General features: G+C 49.2%; 1 protein-coding gene across 1 annotated transcript; it reads right to left on the bottom strand.

Moving 5' to 3' along the window:
• Window positions 1–944: 944 nt before the first annotated feature.
• On the bottom strand, window positions 945–18559 carry LOC133444720 (carbohydrate sulfotransferase 1-like). Its single transcript, XM_061722595.1, has 6 exons — window positions 18304–18559; window positions 10922–11268; window positions 6356–6569; window positions 6042–6268; window positions 4443–4660; window positions 945–1528 (listed from the first exon to the last, which is right to left on the bottom strand). Exons 2-6 carry the CDS (start codon window positions 11228–11230, stop codon window positions 1192–1194), a joined length of 1305 nt encoding a protein of 434 aa, XP_061578579.1. The 5' UTR covers window positions 11231–11268; window positions 18304–18559; the 3' UTR covers window positions 945–1191.
• Between the last annotated feature and the right edge of the window lie 369 nt (window positions 18560–18928).

Raw genomic sequence — 18928 nt, 5'->3', positions numbered from 1 at the left:
AATCCACGGGAGCCCCCACTTTTCATACTCCCATTTTGAATCTCGTAGCATCAGCTAGCTTTATTCTCCAGTATTCTATTATTACTGAAGGAACACATGATCTAGAAGGTAATTACAGGGAGTGTGAGAAAGTGAGCAACCCCTCCCCTTCTCACCGTCACCGGACTTTTTTAATGTGTGTGGCAGAGTGGAGGATTGGGCGTGGTCTGCGGGGGGAGCAGCACACAGGTGTGCCTGGTTCTGCTGATTGGGTCCACCTGTGCCCAATCAACCTCCCCACCCTGCCTGGCTTCATAACCAGTGGCTGCATACCAGAAAGGGGGCTGCTGAGTGGAGGTAGCTTGCTGAGAGGCTATGCTCAACGTGCCATTTTTTAACATACTGATTTTGCCTTCAACTGTATGTCTTTGTGTTTTTTTGGCATACAATAAAAAGCCTTATTTTTTGGCATTCCATGCTCTGCGGGGTCTCTCCTTTACACCTCATCACCCAGGTCCAGTTTGCCTGATCCCCTTGTACGTGGGGAGGCCGCTCTGGTGCCTCACAGGGAGCCACGTGTGACATGTATGTAGACTATGATTTGGTCCCGCTTCAATCTTCTACTGTCCGGTCTGCGTGGACATGTGCATGATGATAAACCTGTCAGTTGGTAGAAAGGAAACAGAGCCAGGATACGCACGCTGCTCATGGTCACTGATATCTGATGCCCAGGACTGCTGCACAAGCTTGGCTGTCTGTTCAACCCGTCAATCAATCAGACGGCGCAGATACTGAGCAGAGCAGGGCAGGGCGTCAAGTCCCTGGTCCTGGGGACCATGTTACGCTTAAAAGATCCAAGATCCTGGCTTTTCTGTTTGAGTCTGAAAGAAACTGGAAAATAGTCGGAAAAAACAACAACACTGGAGGCTTTGAAAGCTTTTGGGAGGTTTTACTGACATCTGTAAACTTCACAGCTTCAACTGAGCAGCAGGATGGAAGAATTCACAGCCTGGAAACATCAGATTTGAACAAACAACTCAGAACCAAACAGGAAGTGATCGTACATGTGAGGTTTAATGAAAGTGAAGGAACTCTCATCGACAACAGAGGAGATGATTGGTTAAAGATTCTGAGACGGAGTCAAGTCCATGTCCTCCTCTACTATCGGGCTGAGGACATCCAGAACCCCTGAGGGAACGCCCGGGCCCCAGGTCAAGAAAAAGGCAGGAACGTCCTGTTCTCCACCAGAGACCGGCTCAGGTTCCTCAGTTCCCGGGGGTGGACCACCGTCTTGTATCCGAGGAGGCCCAGCAGCGGCTGACAGGCAGTCTGCGTATACAGAACCATGTCCAGGGACAGCTTCAGCCTCCAGTTCTCAGCATTGGCCGCAGAGTCACGGGCCGTGGTGAACTTCTGCCGAGAAGACGGGTCCCTGCCACCTCGGGTGTTGTTCAGAATCCAGTCCACCACGCTGCGGTCCAGAGCCAGGCCAAGGAAGCTGAACAGCTCCCGGGTTTTCTGGAGGGGGGACCTGGCCAAGTCTTCATACCTGACAAATGGGGACAGTACAGCTGAGTAAAAATGAAGTGCAGAAATACATCAAGACTTTGAGGAGCAGAAAACACAAGAAAACTGTTTCTACAGACAACAATGTGAGTCTTTCATCAGGTTTTAAGGGATCTATTTCTGTCGGTACAGATTACTGAGACAGACTAATGTGTAGCTGATGTATGTTGGAACCCCACCTCCTCAACAAGACCAGACAGGTCATTGTGAAAAGTCCAGTTAGTTCTGCCTGGCCCAGTCACCCTGCTTTTAGGGTTCTGCTTACTCCTGTAAGACTTGATGTCAGGTTGTAGATTCGTTTCAGGGGGATGTGGAACAGGACAATAAACCCCATGCAACACATTTCCTAATCTTGGGACTTGCAGGTGTGGCTCAGAGGCCCATGGACCATATCTGGTGGATATGTGACCCAGTTTAGCAGCCACGCTCACCTTGAGTCAGTGCTGTCGGCCAAAGCAGGTGTGGGCCAACGACACTTTACACACTGTTTTACAGTTTGATACATGTTATCATGTTTTATACTGTCCATGTCCTGTTTATGTCTCGTAGGTCCTCAGGGACTGAGTTTCGCTGTCAAACAAATGTGACAGTTTATGCTTCTCAAACTGGGTTGTTATTCTTTTTGGGGGGGGGGGGTTTCGCATTAGGGCTGAAACGATTCCTCGAATAATTTGAGTAATTCGATTACAAAAAATGATCGAGGAATTTTCTCTGCCTCGAAGAATCGTTTAATTTTGCCAGCTCAAAGCAGGGTATTTCACCCGGACTACGTTTAATGCGGCACAACGCGCTGACGCCACGCACGTAAAGGAAGAAGAAAGAGGCGGCGGATATGTTTGGTTTTAACTAAAAGAAAAGGCAGAAAATGTCAAAAGTGTGGGAGCATTTCCAGCTGGACACCAAGGTGAACACTGTTGCATGACTTCACTGTGAGACAGCGCTGATACCACAACAGTACGTCCTCAATGCTGCAGTTTCTCCACCCAACACCATGTTTACTCCGAGAGCAGAGGACCGTCACCCGAGACACGGTAAAAATTCAGTTAATGTAGCACAAATTAATGAGATTAACGTTACGGTACCTTGCTAACATAACGTTAGCCCTGTGAGGGCTGGGTTTCTATTAATTATGACGACTGTCGATGCGGCTAACGCATTTAATCTGTAAAAACACAGAGCTGTAGAGTGATGAGGGTGAAAAATAAAAACGTAATAAAGCTAACTGGGTAGTTTTCAATTTTAGCTCTGTAGTCATTGATGGATAAAACATCAAGTAGCACTGGTGCCTAATGTGCTCCAATACAGCAGGTCTCAGAATTTTATTTTGAACACTGCCAATACTCTAACTTAAAACTTAACTAGAACTTAAAATTTGATTGACACAAATGAAAGTTCAATTGAAACACGTGGAAAAAACACCTAACCTTTTAAGTTATGTGTGTTATCAGGTGTGATGGCATTTTTAGGTTAGAAATAAGAACATTTTTTGGTAAGATCCTTAGTTTTTTGAGTGAAGGCAGTGAATTTGGTCAACTGGTGTAAATTCAGGGTTTTTAAATGCACAGCCATGAACCTACTGTATTATATTATTTAGTCTTAGTAATGTCAATTAACATCTAACATCTTATGTATATTTATAATTGCTCTTTAACTAAACAAAAATATGTTTTATCCGATTACTCGATTAATCAATGGAATTTTCAGTAGAATACTCGATTACTAAAATATTCAATAAGCTGCAGCCCTAGTTCGCATTATGAAATAGAAATAGACATAAAGTATAGCTGATTAATGTGAATTTAAAAAAGCAAACAACGAGGTGACTGGAGCTAGACAGACGACCCCCGTGGCAGTCACATGACCTCCTCTTCATGGATCCTTACAGCTATAATCTCTCACAGTGGTCTGTTTAAAGGACTGAAAGCCCCCCCGATGGGGGTCCAGTAGTATTTTCATAGCCTTCATCTCCTTCTGAATATCAACAAAACTAAACTCGTTATTTTTGACCGGAAACATGACCCCAGCAAAGCTCCAAAAATCCTCTGCTGATGGTTCTGAACTACAACTACCTGGGCCTCTGGTTGGACTAATCCCTCTCCGTCACTATGAAGCGCCAACGGTCAAAAGTCAAAGCTCGTCTGAGCTTCCTGTATCGGAACAAGGCTTCTCTCACCCGTACTGCCAAACACGCACTTGTGACCATCCTGCCCATACTTGACGATGGCAACACCATCTACAGGACGGCACCACAATCCACCGTCAAGAAACTGGACTCTCCACCATTCAGCCATCCGTTTCGCTACAGGTGCTCCTTTCACAACCCGCCGCTGCGACCAGTATAAACTAGTGGACTGGACATCCCTCCACACCAGACGACTCCATCACTGGCTTCAACTCATCTACTAATCCATACTTGTCTGTTATCTTTCTTTTCTTCTTTTCAACCTATAGTCCAGCAAACTTCTAATACTTGCTGTCCCCAACGTCTGTCCCCGGCTTCGGACGTAGCGCCTTCCGTCTCTCCAAAACACCCTGAAGCTCACTGTCTTCACCTCTTTCTCTGATTTCAAACATAATTTATTACACATTATAATCGACCTCTTGAACATGCCTACTTGCTGCGTCTCATCATTTAATGTCTTATTGTATTGTATTTACTTTAAACTGTTTGTTATTGTAACTTCAAATCACCTGTCTTGTGTTGTAGGACGCCTCAAAGAGCCTTTGCTCCTTGGTCTCAGGCCGCATTTGTAAATAAGAACCGGTTCTTAATTGCTTGCCTGATGAAATAAAGGTTTAATAAAAATAAATGTTTAAGGCTTACATCCAGGTTCTATGGTGGGACTAGTTTATCCAGGTCAGTTCGCTGCTGTCCATAGATACCTGCCTGTCCTCACCTGAGCAGCGTGTACCTTCCTTTAAGCCAGGCCGGTCTGGACAGTCCTGTGGACACCGAGCGGAGGAAGTCCTCACAGACCGTACTGATCTGTCTCAGGTCCAGATTGGGGGGTCGACGTCCGGTCGCCCTCCATAGACGCCACAGACGGTATGTGTCTCGAAACGTCTCGATACGAGAGGCCAGGATGCCGCGCGGATCTCGAACCAGCTGGATCACCTGAAAGATGAAGAATCCAGAGTGAGTCCCACCTTCTAGAGTGTAAACAATTAAATCATCTGCATCGCAGTACCTTTTAAATTCGACAAATTCAGCCAGATGAACAACAGAAAACTAGGACTTATTACTTATTTTTATCAAATGAATGACGACATCACAAAGAAAAAGAAAGTCTTACCTGCAACATGACAAGCTGGTCCTCTCAGAAACCCTCACATTAGCTCACATGACAACATTTAGCAGATGCTACAATCAAGCAGATAAGAAGGCATCTACATAAATGCAGCAAATGCAGCAAAGTGCCACATAGATGACATTCAAGTGCTCTGGAAGTTGAAGTTTGTGGTGTTCTTGGAAAAGGACAGTTTCTAACACCTTCCTGAATGTTGAGAAGGACGACTCTGCCCCCTTTCAGAGTGAAGGGTCATGGGTATTTTATCATCAAAGGTAGGCAGGACTGCACATCTTCTGTGACGTCTTCCTTCTCCACAACAGAACTCGACTGCGGCCCCTACAAGAACATTTTCAGACGGCCCCACACACGTCTCAGACCGCCCTCGAGTGGCAGCACAGCTGTACTGCAGCGGTGCGGGTGTGCACAGCTGTGTGAAGCTCAGACACAGCCCGCGCACACGAATCCTCTGTTCACAACATCCACGTCAGCGCAGTGAGGGAGTCTTCCACATGCCGGTCGCGTTCCTTGTTAGACGTCGGCTTCAGTTGAAGTCAACAATCAATAACCAATTAAAAAAGTTCCAACCAGAAAGCTAACATCATCCATCCCAGCGTTGGATCTGTCACGGGCATCATCGGCTCACCTGTCAATACAATAATCAGTCAGAGTTCGTCAGCCGGTTTCTGCTCCAGCCGGCAATCACGCCCTGATGGAAGTCCAGCTGAGTCGAGCATTGGTTCTTCAGTCTGCCATTGTTTCATGTCTAAGAGCTGATACTGTATGTGAAATAAATGTTCTTTTACAGCAGTAACGCCCAGAACCCCGGAGACATGAGACGCAAGTTTCACAGCATGTTTCCCTCCTTCAACACAGCCGGTTCAGGTGAAACGCACCAGCAGCATGAAGGTCTGCACATCCGGGACACCCTGGACATCCGGGACATCCTGGACTCCCTGGACATCCTGGACATCAGTGATCCTTGAGGACCACACTTAGAGGGACCTTGTTTCATATCAGTCAAACTAGTGGTCAGAATATGGACCTGAGGATCTGCTCTGGTCCACATGAGTATGGAGTTGTTTAGTTCTCAAGGACCCCATGAGCCGTATGTCATCAGCGGCATCATGGAGGGTTTGGAGGGAACCACCTGCAACACAGACATTCACCAGATGAAACCACAGCACCAGAACCAGATTGTTTCTGTACCTTCAAGTTGAGTCCCGGGTCTTCTATCAGCGGCCTGAGGTCGCTGATTTGGGGGATTCGGACCGTCTTAATAGCAGTGTGGCGTTTGGCTCTGCAGGCGTCAACTGCCAGCGTCAAATTGAGTGGGCCACACCTCCTCACGCACTCCCCTTCATCAGCCAGAACCAGGTTCTGCTCTTTTGGGTCGAGAGCAGCCCCGCATACAGGCGAGGAACAAAGAGAGCGGCCTAAACACCAGACACACAGAGAGGACCATCAAACTGGTGGTGGGGACCTGAGACAGCAGTCTGAGACAGAACTGGGAGGCATCTCACTGGCGCCTCTTCTGAACAACTTCTCCGTCAGGTGTCCAGAGGGTCGGGGGTGAATGTAGCCCTCCAGGCTGTGGAGACCACATCGGAAAAGAGACCGAAGCAGCTCCCTGGAGGCTCGCAGCATCACCCTTCTCTCAGCCACGTTTCCCGTCTGAGCCGGCCGGGGAAGTAGGGACATCTGGACGTGGTACAAGGGCTCGAACAGGTAGAACACCTGAGCAAAGACAGTACAGGAACAGGCAGAACACCTGAGCAATATGTAGGACAGTCAAATGCATTTCTACAGACAGTTTAATACCACCAACAGCCAGGCAGCTCTGGACTGAAAAAGACCCCCTGCAGACGAGGGACCTGCAAACCCATCAACCCTCCTGGGGACAGCAGGTGAGCTTCCAGGACCTGAGCTAAATGCATTGAAGTGTCAGACATGGACGGATCCACTGACTTTCCACATCAACATCATCACTTCTCTGCAACATAAGGCTCACTCACTCACTCATCTTCTCCCGCTTCATCCGTTACCGGGTCGCGGGGGCAGCAGCATCAGCAGTGATGCCCAGACTTCCCTCACCCCAGACACTTCCTCCAGCTTTTCCGGGGGGAGTCCGAGGCGTTCCCAGGCCAGCCGAGAGACATAGTCTCTCCAGCGTGTCCTGGGTCTTCCCCGGGGTCTCCTCCCGGTGGGATATGCCTGGAACACCTCCCTAGGGAGGCGTCCAGGAGGCATCCGGTACAGATGCCCAAGCCAGCTCAGCTGACTCCTCTCAATGTGGAGGAGTAGCGGCTCGACTCCGAGCTCCTCCCGGGTGACCGAACTCCTCACCCTATCTCTAAGGGAGCGTCCAGCCACCCTGCGGAGAAAACTCATCTCGGCCGCTTGTATCCGCGATCTTGTCCTTTCGGTCACTACCCAAAGTTCATGACCATAGGTGAGGGTAGGGGCGTAGATTGACCGGTAAATCGAGAGCTTCGCCTTTCGACTCAGCTCCCTCTTCACCACGACGGTCCAGTACATCGACCGCATTACTGCGGACGCTGCACCGATCCGCCTGTCAATCTCACGCTCCATTGTTCCCTCACTCGTGAACAAGATCCCGAGATACTTGAACTCCTCCACCTGAGGCAGGACTTCTCCACCCACCCGGAGAAGGCACGCCACCCTTTTCCGGTCGAGAACCATGGCCTCGGTCTTGGAGGTGCTGATTCTCATCCCTGCCGCATCGCACTCGGCCGCAAACCGCCCCAGCACATGCTGGAGGTCCCGGTCTGATGAAGCCAACAGGACAACATCATCTGCAAAAAGCAGAGATGAAATCCTGAAGTTCCCAAACTGGATCCCCTCCGGCCCCTGGCTGCGCCTAGAAATCCTGTCCATAAAAATTATGAACAGGACCGGTGACAAAGGGCAGCCCTGCCGGAGTCCAACATGCACTGGGAACAAGTCTGACTTACTGCCGGCAATGCGAACCAGACTCCTGCTTCGATCATACAGAGACCGGACAGCCCTTAGTAGAGGGCCCCGGACTCCATACTCACTCAGCACCCCCCACAGAATGGCACGAGGGACACGGTCAAATGCCTTCTCCAGATCCACAAAACACATGTAGACTGGTTGGGCAAATTCCCATGAACCCTCGAGCACCCTGCGGAGGGTATAGAGCTGGTCCAGTGTTCCACGACCGGGACGAAAACCGCATTGTTCCTCCTGAATCCGAGGTTCGACTATCAGCCGTAATCTCCTCTCCAGTACCCTGGCGTAGACTTTCCCCGGGAGGCTGAGAAGTGTGATCCCCCTGTAGTTGGAACACACTCTCCGGTCCCCCTTTTTAAACAGAGGGACCACCACCCCGGTTTGCCACCCCAGCGGTACTGTCCCCTTCCTCCATGCAATGTCGCAGAGGCGTGTCAACCAAGACAGCCCTACGACATCCAGAGACTTGAGGTACTCAGGGCGAATCTCATCCACCCCCGGTGCCCGGCCACTGAGGAGCTTACGAACCACCTCAGTGACCTCGGCTTGGGTGATGGATGAGCACGCCTCCGAGCCCCAACCCTCTGCTTCCTCAGTGGAAGGCATGTCAGTCGGGTTAAGGAGATCCTCAAAGTATTCCTTCCACCGTCCGACAATGTCCCCAGTCGAGGTCAACAGCTCCCCACCCACACCGTAAACGGTGCCGGCAGAGTACTGCTTCCCCCTTCTGAGGCGCCGAACGGTCCTCCAGAATTTCCTCGAGGCCGACCGAAAGTCCTCCTCCATGGCCTCCCCGAACTCCTCCCAGACCCAAGTTTTTGCCTCCAAGACTGCCCGAGCCGCGGCCCGCTTGGCCTGCCGGTACCTATCTACTGCGTCAGGAGTCCCACCGGCCAACATAGCCCGGTAGGACTCCTTCTTCAGTCTGACGGCATCCTGTACTTCCGGTGTCCACCACCGGGTTCTAGGATTGCCGCCACGACAGGCACCGGAGACCTTGCGTCCACAGCTTCGAGCCGCCGCGTTGACAATGGAGGCAGAGAACATGGTCCACTCGGACTCGATGCCCCCCGCCTCCCCCGGGATCCGAGAGAAGCTCTCCCGGAGGTGAGAGTTGAAGATGTCCCTGACAGAGGGCTCAGCCAGACGTTCCCAACAGACCCTCACAATCCGTTTGGGTCTGCCCGGTCTTTCCAACCTCTACCTCCGCCAGCGCATCCAACTCACCACCAGGTGGTGATCAGTTGACAGCTCAGCCCCTCTCTTCACCCGAGTGTCCAAGACATGCGGCCGAAGGTCAGATGAAACGACAACAAAGTCGATCATTGACCTCCGGCCTAGGGTGTCCTGGTGCCACGTGCACTGATGGACACCCTTATGCCTGAACATGGTGTTCGTGATGGACAAACTGTGACTCGCACAGAAGTCCAACAACAAAACACTGCTCGGGTTCAGATCGGGGAGGCCGTTCCTCCCAATCACGCCTCTCCAGGTATCACTGTCATTACCCACGTGAGCGTTGAAGTCCCCCAGTAGAACAATGGAGTCCCCAGTTGGAGCACCATCAAGTACTCCTCCCAGGGACCCCAAGAAGGCCGGGTACTCCGCACTGCTGTTCGGCCCGTAGGCACAAACAACAGTGAGAGACCTTTTCCCGACCCGAAGGCGCAGGGAAGCGACCCTCTCGTTCACCGGGGTGAACTCCAACACATGGCGGCTGAGCTGGGGGGCTATTAACAAGCCCACACCAGCCCGCCGCCTCTCACCCTGGGCAACTCCAGAGTAGTGGAGGGTCCAGCCCCCTTCAAGGAGCTGGGTTCCAGAGCCCAAGCTATGTGTGGAGGTGAGCCCGACTATCTCTAGCCGGTATCTCTCAACCTCACGCACAAGCTCCGGCTCCTTCCCCCCCAGCGAGGTGACATTCCATGTCCCCACTGTGAGGGTTTTGGTCCAGGGATTGGGTCGTCGAGGCACCCCGCCACGACTGCTACCCAGTCCACAATGCACCGGCCTGCCATGGTCCTTCCTGCGGGTGGTGGGCCTACGGGAAGGCGGACCCGCGTCGCTGTTTCGGGCTGAGCCCAGCCGGGTTCCACGGGCAAAGACCCGGCCACCAGGCGCTCGCCTACGAGCCCCAACCCCAGGCCTGGCTCCAGGGCGGGGCCCCGGTGACGCCGATCCGGGCGACGTTACGGTCCTTGATTTAACTTTATCCATGGTAGGCTTTGTGAAACATAAGGCATCAGAGTTAAAGTAGAACGACAGGATTACCATAAACACGCTGATGTGGCTGCTGCATGTCCTTCTGCTGGTTGTCTGGTCTACAGCAGTCCCAACCAGCACCAGGTCCCAGGTACACCCAGCAGACCCAAGTACAGGATCCCAGGCAGGGACTTGTCTATGCCCCATAGAAAATTCTGAACCCTTTTGTTGCGGGATGTTCCTGGTGAGGGAGTCACATGCCAGCAGACCCTGTAAGACCACCCCAGACCCCCCACTGATGAAAATCTTGTGACACGTGGCTGGAGGACAAGGCTGCAGACCGCAGAGAAAGTGGACATTCAGTCGAGACAACAAGCCCATGAAGGCCCCTCTTGAAGTCCCCTCTGGCGTGGTTTCTGTCCTCTGAAGAACCCTCTGCAGTCCATAGCCCCCGCTTTACCATCCAGAATGCCTGCTGCACGTCTAGATCCCCATTCTGCCATCCTCAATCCCCCCTCCTGTCTCTCCATCTTTCCGTTGTGCTGATGTAAGATGATAAATGTGAAACCAACTCTGTCTTTTTGCAAGTGATCCAAACTAAGGCTTCACTATATGATCGTTTCCTTTTCTGCTACCACTTCTACTGTGTGAACTCCATCCATCCTTCCATCCATCCATCCATCCATCCATCCATCCATCCATTCATCCATCCATCCATCCATCCATCCATCCATCCATCCATCCATCCATCCATAAACCCATTTTCAAGTGATTAAACCTGGCTTGAGTGACGGCCACTTGACCCAGGTAGCCACAGGTTCAGTCAGACTAATGAGCCTTTATCATGACCCATCTGAACCCAGGTGAACCCAGTTCTGTGGTTCTGCTCTTACCTCCGGATGCTGGTTGAATAGCTGACCAACAAATGAGGATCCGCTCCGTGTGGTGGCCAGGATCAGGATGTTGGTTCCACTATCAGCATGGCCTGAGGCGTGGCGGCAGCCAGGGTGTGAGCCTTGACGTGTCCGCCTGACTGCCCGGTTGGAGGGATGGAGGCTCCAGTTGGTGGTGCAGCTGGTGGGGGCCAGGCCCACGGAGCAGAGCAGGCTGCTGGAGAAAGTCCGGACGGTTCGGACCGCCGTGTATTGGACCGCCACAGACGCCAATGCCAACACAACCACCGACTTCCAGGAACACTGCATGGTGTGTGTCCAGATGCATCAGGTCGTCATGGGAACGGCTGTAACACAGAAGGGCAGGTGAGAGCATAGGTTGACCAGGGCTGTGCAGTTCAGGTGAGATCCGTTTACCAAAGATGAAGCACTAAAAACTCCCATGATTCATACTGTCATAACCAGACCAGCACCCCTCCACCACCGGGCTTCACCACCGTAAGCCTGAATATCTTTGACCAGGATACTGAACCCCAAACCGTCTTTGTTACCCAAGCCACTCACAGTCCTGGTCCGAGATGTGAAGGGTTGTGTCAGGAAACTAATGCTGAACCGATATGCAAGTCTGATGATCTGCTGCGGCAACAACTGCAAGGACAAATAAAGACGTGTAGCAGATGCTGTGAGGCCTGGAGGCTCTTACCTGTAGCTCTTTTCTCTGAGCGGTAAATCTGCCGGGCAGTCCTGCAGTTCCTCTACCGACCACCAGGGTCTGGATCCAGACCTGCAGTTCCTCTACCGACCACCAGGTTCCAGATCCAGACCTGCAGTTCCTCTACCGACCACCAGGTTCCAGACCTAGACCTGAAGTTCCTCTACCAACCACCAGGGTCCGGATCCAGACCTGTAGTTCTTCGGGCTGAGTCGGGCCGTATCTGACATCATCACACCACGTGCCACCGATTCGTCAGGGGGTTGGCCAGTCAGACTTCTGAGTCAGGATGTGGACATCGGTTGAAAAGCGACTCTGACTTCAATCGGCTTCTTCTTCTCCACCAACGGCAGCGCAAAACTCTGTTCTGGTCCAACTCTGAGGTGCAGACGTTCATCAACCTGGTGGCTGAGGAGAAAATCCAAGGGGAGCTAGACGGGCAATAAGGAACGAAAAGATCTACCAGAAGCTTTGCCAGTCCATAGCTCCTCACGGCTACCAAAGGACTTTCAGCAGCGCCGAGACAAGCTAAAAAATGTAAAAACCTCGTCGCTTGAAGCCTTCTCTCACTCTGATTTTTAACTTAAAGGGGACCTATTATGGCATCTAATACCTATTTTAAACAGGCTTTGACTGTCTTAAAAACAAGCTTTTGATTGTTTTTGCTAAATCAATTAGAAATTAAGCCTCTGAGCCATGTCTTTATCATCCCATTCTCTAACCTCATTATCTATGAGGGATTCTGAGTGGGCGGGGCTATGATAATGAGGCACTGTGCTGATTGGCTGCCTGAATGACGCGATAGAGCGCTACGAAAAAAATGGTGGAGTTAGTTGTGGGCGTGGTTTCATGCATCGGAGGCCAACCGATGCAAATTGCATTTTGGTTACGTAACGAAAGGGAGCAGAATCTGAACGGCTCGTAGATCCACATCACACTGGACGGCTCATCCGGGCGGCTGTACATACACTGCAGAATTTGGTTGCTTTCCTCCTTCTCTGAGTTGGCAGGCTGAGGGGAGACCACTTTATATACGTTAAAGCAAGAGAAAACATGTTTTTCGTAATAGGTCCCATTTAATATTGAACATGAGCCACAGACCAAGCAGCACATATATCATCTCCTCCAGGTTCTACATCTTAGGTGTTGTTGTCTTCTTCGTTTGTGTCACACTATCAAGTACTTCACAGCAGCTTTGCTCCAACCGGCCTACTTCTTCTGTACTGGATTGTAATGGAAAAGAAACTAGACCAGGTTGAGCTGAGTAGAGCCGAGTGGAAAAGCGCCATAAGTCGTCTTTAGAGAGACATCTGCATTGTTGGCCTGAAGGATTTGAGGATGAAGCGTAGGATCCTGTTCCAGCACTAGAAATCATGTCAGGTATGTTTCTACAATAGACGTTAGCGTTGAACTAACACGTACAATGATTTGTTACACTAATGTTACACGAAATTAAACTAACAAACTTTTCATAGGGCACATTTTCCAGAAGTCTTTGATCTGACTGAAGCAGCTATATCAGTGTTGAATAATAATGTGTTGTGTAATTACAGTGGGGCAAAAAAGTATTTAGTCAGACACCAGTGTGCAAGTTTTCCCACTTAAAAAGATAAGAGAGGCCTGTAATTTTCATCACAGGTATATCTCAACTATGAGAGACAAAATGAAAAAAAAAAAAATCCAAAAAGTCACATCGTCTGATTTTTAAATAATGTATTTGCAAATTATAGTGGAAAGTAAGTATTTGGTCAATAACAAAAGTTAATCTCAATACTTTGTTATATATCCTTTGTTGGCAATGACAGAGGTCAAACGTTTACTGTAAGTCTTCACAAGGTTTTCACACTGTTGCTGGTATTTTGGTCCGTTCCTCCATGCAGATCTCCTCTAGAGCAGTGATGTTTTGGGGCTGTCGCTGGGCAACACGGACTTTCAACTCCCTCTAAAGATTTTCTATGGGGTTGAGATCTGGAGACTGGCTAGGCCACTCCAGGACCTTGAAATGTTTCTTACGAAGCCACTCCTTCGTTGCCCGGGCCCCATTCATTCTTTCCCTTACACGGATCAGTCGTCCTGGTCCCTTTGCAGAAAAACATCCCCAAAGCAAGATGTTTCCACCCCCATGCTTCACAGTAGGTTTTGTGTTCTTTGGTTGCAACCAGGCTTTCTTTATCCTCCAAACATGTTTGGTTTCATCTGACCATATAACATTCTTCCAATCCTCTTCTGCATCATCCAAATGCTCTCTAGCAAACTTCCGACGGGCCTGGACATGTCCTGGCTTAAGCAGGGGAACGTCTGGCCCTGCAGGATCTGAGTCCCTGATCATAGTGAGTTACTGATGGTTCCTTTGTTACTTTGGTCCCAGCTCTCTGCAGGTCATTCACTACGTCCCCCGTGTGGTTCTGGGATCTTTACTCACCGTTCTTGATCATTTTTACCCCACGGGGTGAGATCTTGGTGGAGCCCCAGATGGAGGGAGATTATCAGTGTCTTGTATGTCTTCCATTTTCTAATAATTGCTCACCCAGTTGATTTCTTCACACCAAGCTGCTTACCTATTGCAGATTCAGTCTTCCCAGCCTGGTGCAGGTCTACAATTCTGTTTCTCCGGTCCTTTGACCGCTCTTTGGTCTTGGCCATAGTGGAGTTTGGAGTGTGACTGTTTGAGGTTGTGGACAGGTGTGTTTTATACTGATAACCAGTTAAAACAGGTGCGTTAATACAGGTAACGAGTGGAGGACAGAGGAGCCTCTTAAAGAAGAAGTTACAGGTCTATGAAAGCCAGACATCTTGCTTGTTTGTAGGTGACCAAATACTTATTTTACTGAGGAATTTACCAATTAACTCAGTAAAAATCCTACAATGTGATTTCCTGGATTCTTTCTCCCCATTCTGTCTCTCATAGTTGAAGTACCTATGATGAAAATTACAGGCCTCACTCATCTTTTTAAGTGGGAGAATTTGCACAATTGGTGTTTAACCAAATACTTTTTTGCCCCACTGTATGATGGTTGTGACAGATACATTTTTAAGTTAATGCAACGACCACATTTATTTAGGTCTTTTCTCATTAAAGATATTTCGGTATTCTGACTACATTACGTTTTCTTGCACCATTGTTACCACGCTGCACTTCACGCCACCGACGTTGTTCCTGTTTCATGTCACCGTTTCTACCACAGGAATCACAGGTGTCAGTGTGTGACTGCTTTATTCCCCGGAAGGTTGCCGTGTTCTGTCGCGAGACCACGTCGCAGAGCGCCATGTGCGCACGCTTCGCTCCTTGAAAGCATCTTGTTTTACTTCTGATGAGTCTGCGCTCAGTGTGAATGTTTTTTAGTGATATCAGCTGACGAGGGTTCATCTGCTTGTACTTGTACTGAGGTTGTGGACGCAGTGCTCCTTCAGAGTTAAATGCTCTACACCGGTGCCAGAACCACGGCTGAACGACAACTCTCCCTCTCGTACATAAGCTGTAAGACCATTGGCAGGTTTCCTGGGAGATGTTGTTCAGATTACCAGAGAGCAGCAGCAGCTTCAAAAACTGATCTTAGCTGACCTGATGTCAGACGACTGGCAGGCCTACATGTCCTTGAAGACTCTTTATTCTCGGAGACATCCCGGCCTCTCAGGTGGTTTTCACCTGCCTGTTCCAGGGTGCAGTTCAACCTTTTCTGTTTGTAAATGTCTCAAAGCTTTGGCTTGTGTGAACTGCTGGCTCCAAAAGCGAGTCAGAAATAAACGTGTTTACAGCCTGGTTCAAAAAAAACATTTTGGTCTCAATTGTTTGATTTCCTGCCCACAACCACTCTGAAGGGCCGAACGTCAGACCTGCACTGAGCCGGGACGTCTGGCTGACCCGCCAACTGCAGGTCCTGGTGGAGCTTGTTTGGAGCTCCTCCTTTAAGCCTTAGCAGCACTTCTATCACGTGTTGTTTTTGTTTGTTTTTAGTCGTGACCCCAGAAAAGAGGATGTTTGGAGAGGTGATCAGAATGAATGTAAAGTAGCATCGTAGATAGCATTCTAGGTTAGCATAGGCAAGTCAAGTTTATTTGTATAGCACAATTCAACACAAGGTAATTCAAAGTGCTTTACATGAACATTAAAAGCGGCAAGACACAAATAAACAGTAAATAACAAATAAAATAAAATAAAATGATAAGAAAAGAGGTAAAATAATAAAAAGCACAAGTTGTTAAAAAGTAAGAGCAGTAGAGTGCAGCAGGTAAGTATTTAATTTAAGAGTACGCTTCAGTAAACAGTAATGTTTTTAGGCCTGATTTAAAGGAGCTGACAGTTGGAGCAGACCTCAGGTCTACAGGAAGTTTGTTCCACAGGTGAGGAGCAGAATAACTGAACACTACCTCACCTTGCTTGGTTCTGGTTCTTGGGACACACAACAAACCAGATCCAGATGAACCTCAGGGGTCTGGGAGCTTCATAGGAACTAACAGATCCAGCATGTATTTTGGTCCAAGACCATTCAGTGCTTTGTAGACCAGCAGTAAGATTTTAAACTATCATTTGACTCACTGGAAGCCAGTGACTACGTTTACATGCAGTCAAAATTCAGGTTAAGGTCAATATTCCGGTTACTGAAACATTCGGAATAAGCTGTTTACATGCGTGAGCAAACAGGGTTATCCCTGTATACATGGTAATTAATCATTTGGGATATCTGGATCAAACCAACAACGCACGGAGAACCTCATGACGCAATTCCCCTCATTTCCGCTTCTTCTTCCTGTATCCAAATTCAAAACAACAACAATAACAGCAGCACGGCGGATAATCGGACCCGCTGGTACTGTTTTGTTTCTTGGCCCTGTAGTACGTCTTTTTCAGCGTCTTCCAGCGGTGCTTGATCTGGTCTGGCGTTCGTACAAATCCTGCTTCGTGCAACTTTTCGCTCACCTTTTTGTAAATATCGCTATCCCTGTACTTTCTACCATCTACAAATGCCAAAATGTTCATATCTTTCATTACATTTATGAAGTGACTAGTCTCCTCCTGGTCTTGCGTTTCGCCATGTGTATAAGAACTTCCTGGACTAAAAGACCAAGATTCCTTGAGAAAAGAACATGCGCAGAAAACAAATTCCTGTTCCTTTTGATGGTGATATTCCGTTAGGCGTTTACATGACCAAATATTCGGGTTAGAAAAGGAGCAACCCAGGGGTCATATTCAGGTTTTTAAAAACCGGGATATGAGCAAATTCCGGTTATTCAAAGGGGTTATTGGTGTTTACATGGCCGTGGAAAACTGGGTTATTGCTAATATTCCGGTTTTAAAAGGGTTATTGACTGCATGTAAACGCAGTCATTGTAGCTATTTCATGACCGGTGTAATATGGTCCAGTTTCCTGGTGTTTGTAAGGATTCTGGCGGCAGCGTTCTGGATCAGCTGCAGCTGCCTGATTGATTTCTTGTTAAGGCCTGTAAAGATGCCATTGCAATAATCAAACCTACTGAAAATGAATGCATGAATAAGTTTTTCCATGTCTTGTTTAGACAGAAACCCCTTAATTCTAGCAATGTTTTTCAGGTGGTAATAGGCAGATTTAGTGATAGCTAAAATAATCTGGTGGTTTCTGTGGACCAGCCGGGGCTGGGTGGAGTCAGCTCCTGCCAACGTCACCAGAGCCCCATGAAGCTGGCCTTCTCAGTGACATCAGATTTGAGGGGCCTGGTCTGGGTTTGTCCCTGATCAAAGCACCAGCAGGGCGTGACGACGTCATCCTCGTGAAACTTGGCTAACGTGATTTAATCTACAGGTGCGGGTGTCTAGCCTTTTTTCTTCTTAAAGGGGACCTATTATGAAAAACACGTTTTCTCTTGCTTTAACATATATAAAGTGGTCTCCCCTCAGCCTGCCAACTCAGAGAAGGAGGAAAGCAACCAAATTCTGCAGTGTCTGTACAGCCGCCCGGATGAGCCGTCCAGTGTGATGTGGATCTACGAGCCGTTCAGATTCTGCTCCCGTCGTTACGTAACCAAAATGCGATAGGTTGGCCTCCGATGTGTGAAACCACGCCCACAACTAACTCCGCCAGCCGGAGCTTCCACCATTTTTTCGTAGCGGTGTATCACATCATTCAGGCAGCCAATCAGCACAGAGCCTCATTATCATAGCCCCGCCCACTCAGAATCCCGCATAGATAATGAGGTTAGAGAATGGGATGCTAAAGACATGGCTCAGAGGCTGAATTTCTAATTGATTTAGCAAAAACAATCAAAAGCTTGTTTTTAAGACATTCAAGGCCTGTTTAAAATAGACATTAGATGCCATAATAGGTCCCCCCTTTAAAGAGCAGATGAATGATGAACATCCAGTCGCCTCCATCACGAACATGCAGGGCCCCAGAAACAGAGCTAGAGACGGCCCTGGTAACCATGGAGATTGTCGGGCAGTGGAGGTTATATCACACCCCGCGTGCACGCGCTCCTCACCCTGAACAGGTGAACGAACCGTTTTGCGCAGCCGCACATTCGTCGTTTCGGCTGGGTTTGATTGACAGGACTTCTGTCTTCGGCGACATCCCTCTGCATGGATGCGCACCGCGGTGCACGGGCTTACCGCGGGATGGGGAGCGCAGGACACGGACCGAACCCGGCAGAACCCCTCAGAACCCCGCAGAAGCCCGCAGAAGCCCGGTGAATCCATTACCTCTGATCTGTGGGTGTTCCGCCTCCATCTTCTGCATCTCCATCTTCATCTGCGGGGCTGCGGACTCAGGATCTGGGCTGGAATCCTCCACGGTCAGGGTCGGGGTCCAGATCCAGACCCAGATCCAGGTCGTGATGCTGACCCTGATCCAGCTCCAGGTCCGTCCAGATAGATGATGCTCCGGTGTCGGTGTCGGTCCTGACGCTCTGCGGGACCAGCCTGGCGGGGTGACGTCACAGCCCCCCCCCGCAGCGTCCTCCCACCACGCCCACCGGTCATGTGCGTGTCATCACCACACACGTGTGGTCGTGATGTGGATGTGAATAACAGATCTGCTGCACAACATGTGAAACACAAGAAAATAACATCACGTGATCACGCTATGAATCAGAATCAGATCATTTTTTACTTTTTACTTTTTTACCCCCTTCCCTGCATGTGTGTGTTAAGTGTACTGCTGCTAACAAGTGAATTTCCCCATTGAGGGAGAAATAAAGGATTATCTTATCTCTTATCTTATCTTATCTAATCAAACAGGGAATTTGACTTCGGATAACACCGTCGGCGACATAGATGTTATAATGCGCCTATTTTTCCAAGGATGACACTGGGATAGAGGAGGGAA

This window comes from Cololabis saira, chromosome 5 (genome assembly GCF_033807715.1).
Source record: "Cololabis saira isolate AMF1-May2022 chromosome 5, fColSai1.1, whole genome shotgun sequence".
Lineage (NCBI taxonomy): Eukaryota > Metazoa > Chordata > Actinopteri > Beloniformes > Belonidae > Cololabis > Cololabis saira.
The sequence above is the reverse complement of the archived record's forward strand: the minus strand, read 5'-3'. Positions and strand labels throughout refer to the sequence as shown.

What these genes read in the sequence shown, in the direction of transcription:
- LOC133444720 (XM_061722595.1), bottom strand. Translation starts at nt 11,230, where the DNA reads ATGCAGTGTTCCTGGAAGTCGGTGGTTGTGTTGGCATTGGCGTCTGTG. An exon ending in GTTGTTCAGAAGAGGCGCCA is followed by an intron (nt 6,269 to 6,355) that starts GTGAGATGCCTC and finishes TCTGGTGTTTAG; the next exon opens with GCCGCTCTCTTTGTTCCTCG. An exon ending in ACCCGGGACTCAACTTGAAG is followed by an intron (nt 4,661 to 6,041) that starts GTACAGAAACAA and finishes TTCATCTTTCAG; the next exon opens with GTGATCCAGCTGGTTCGAGA.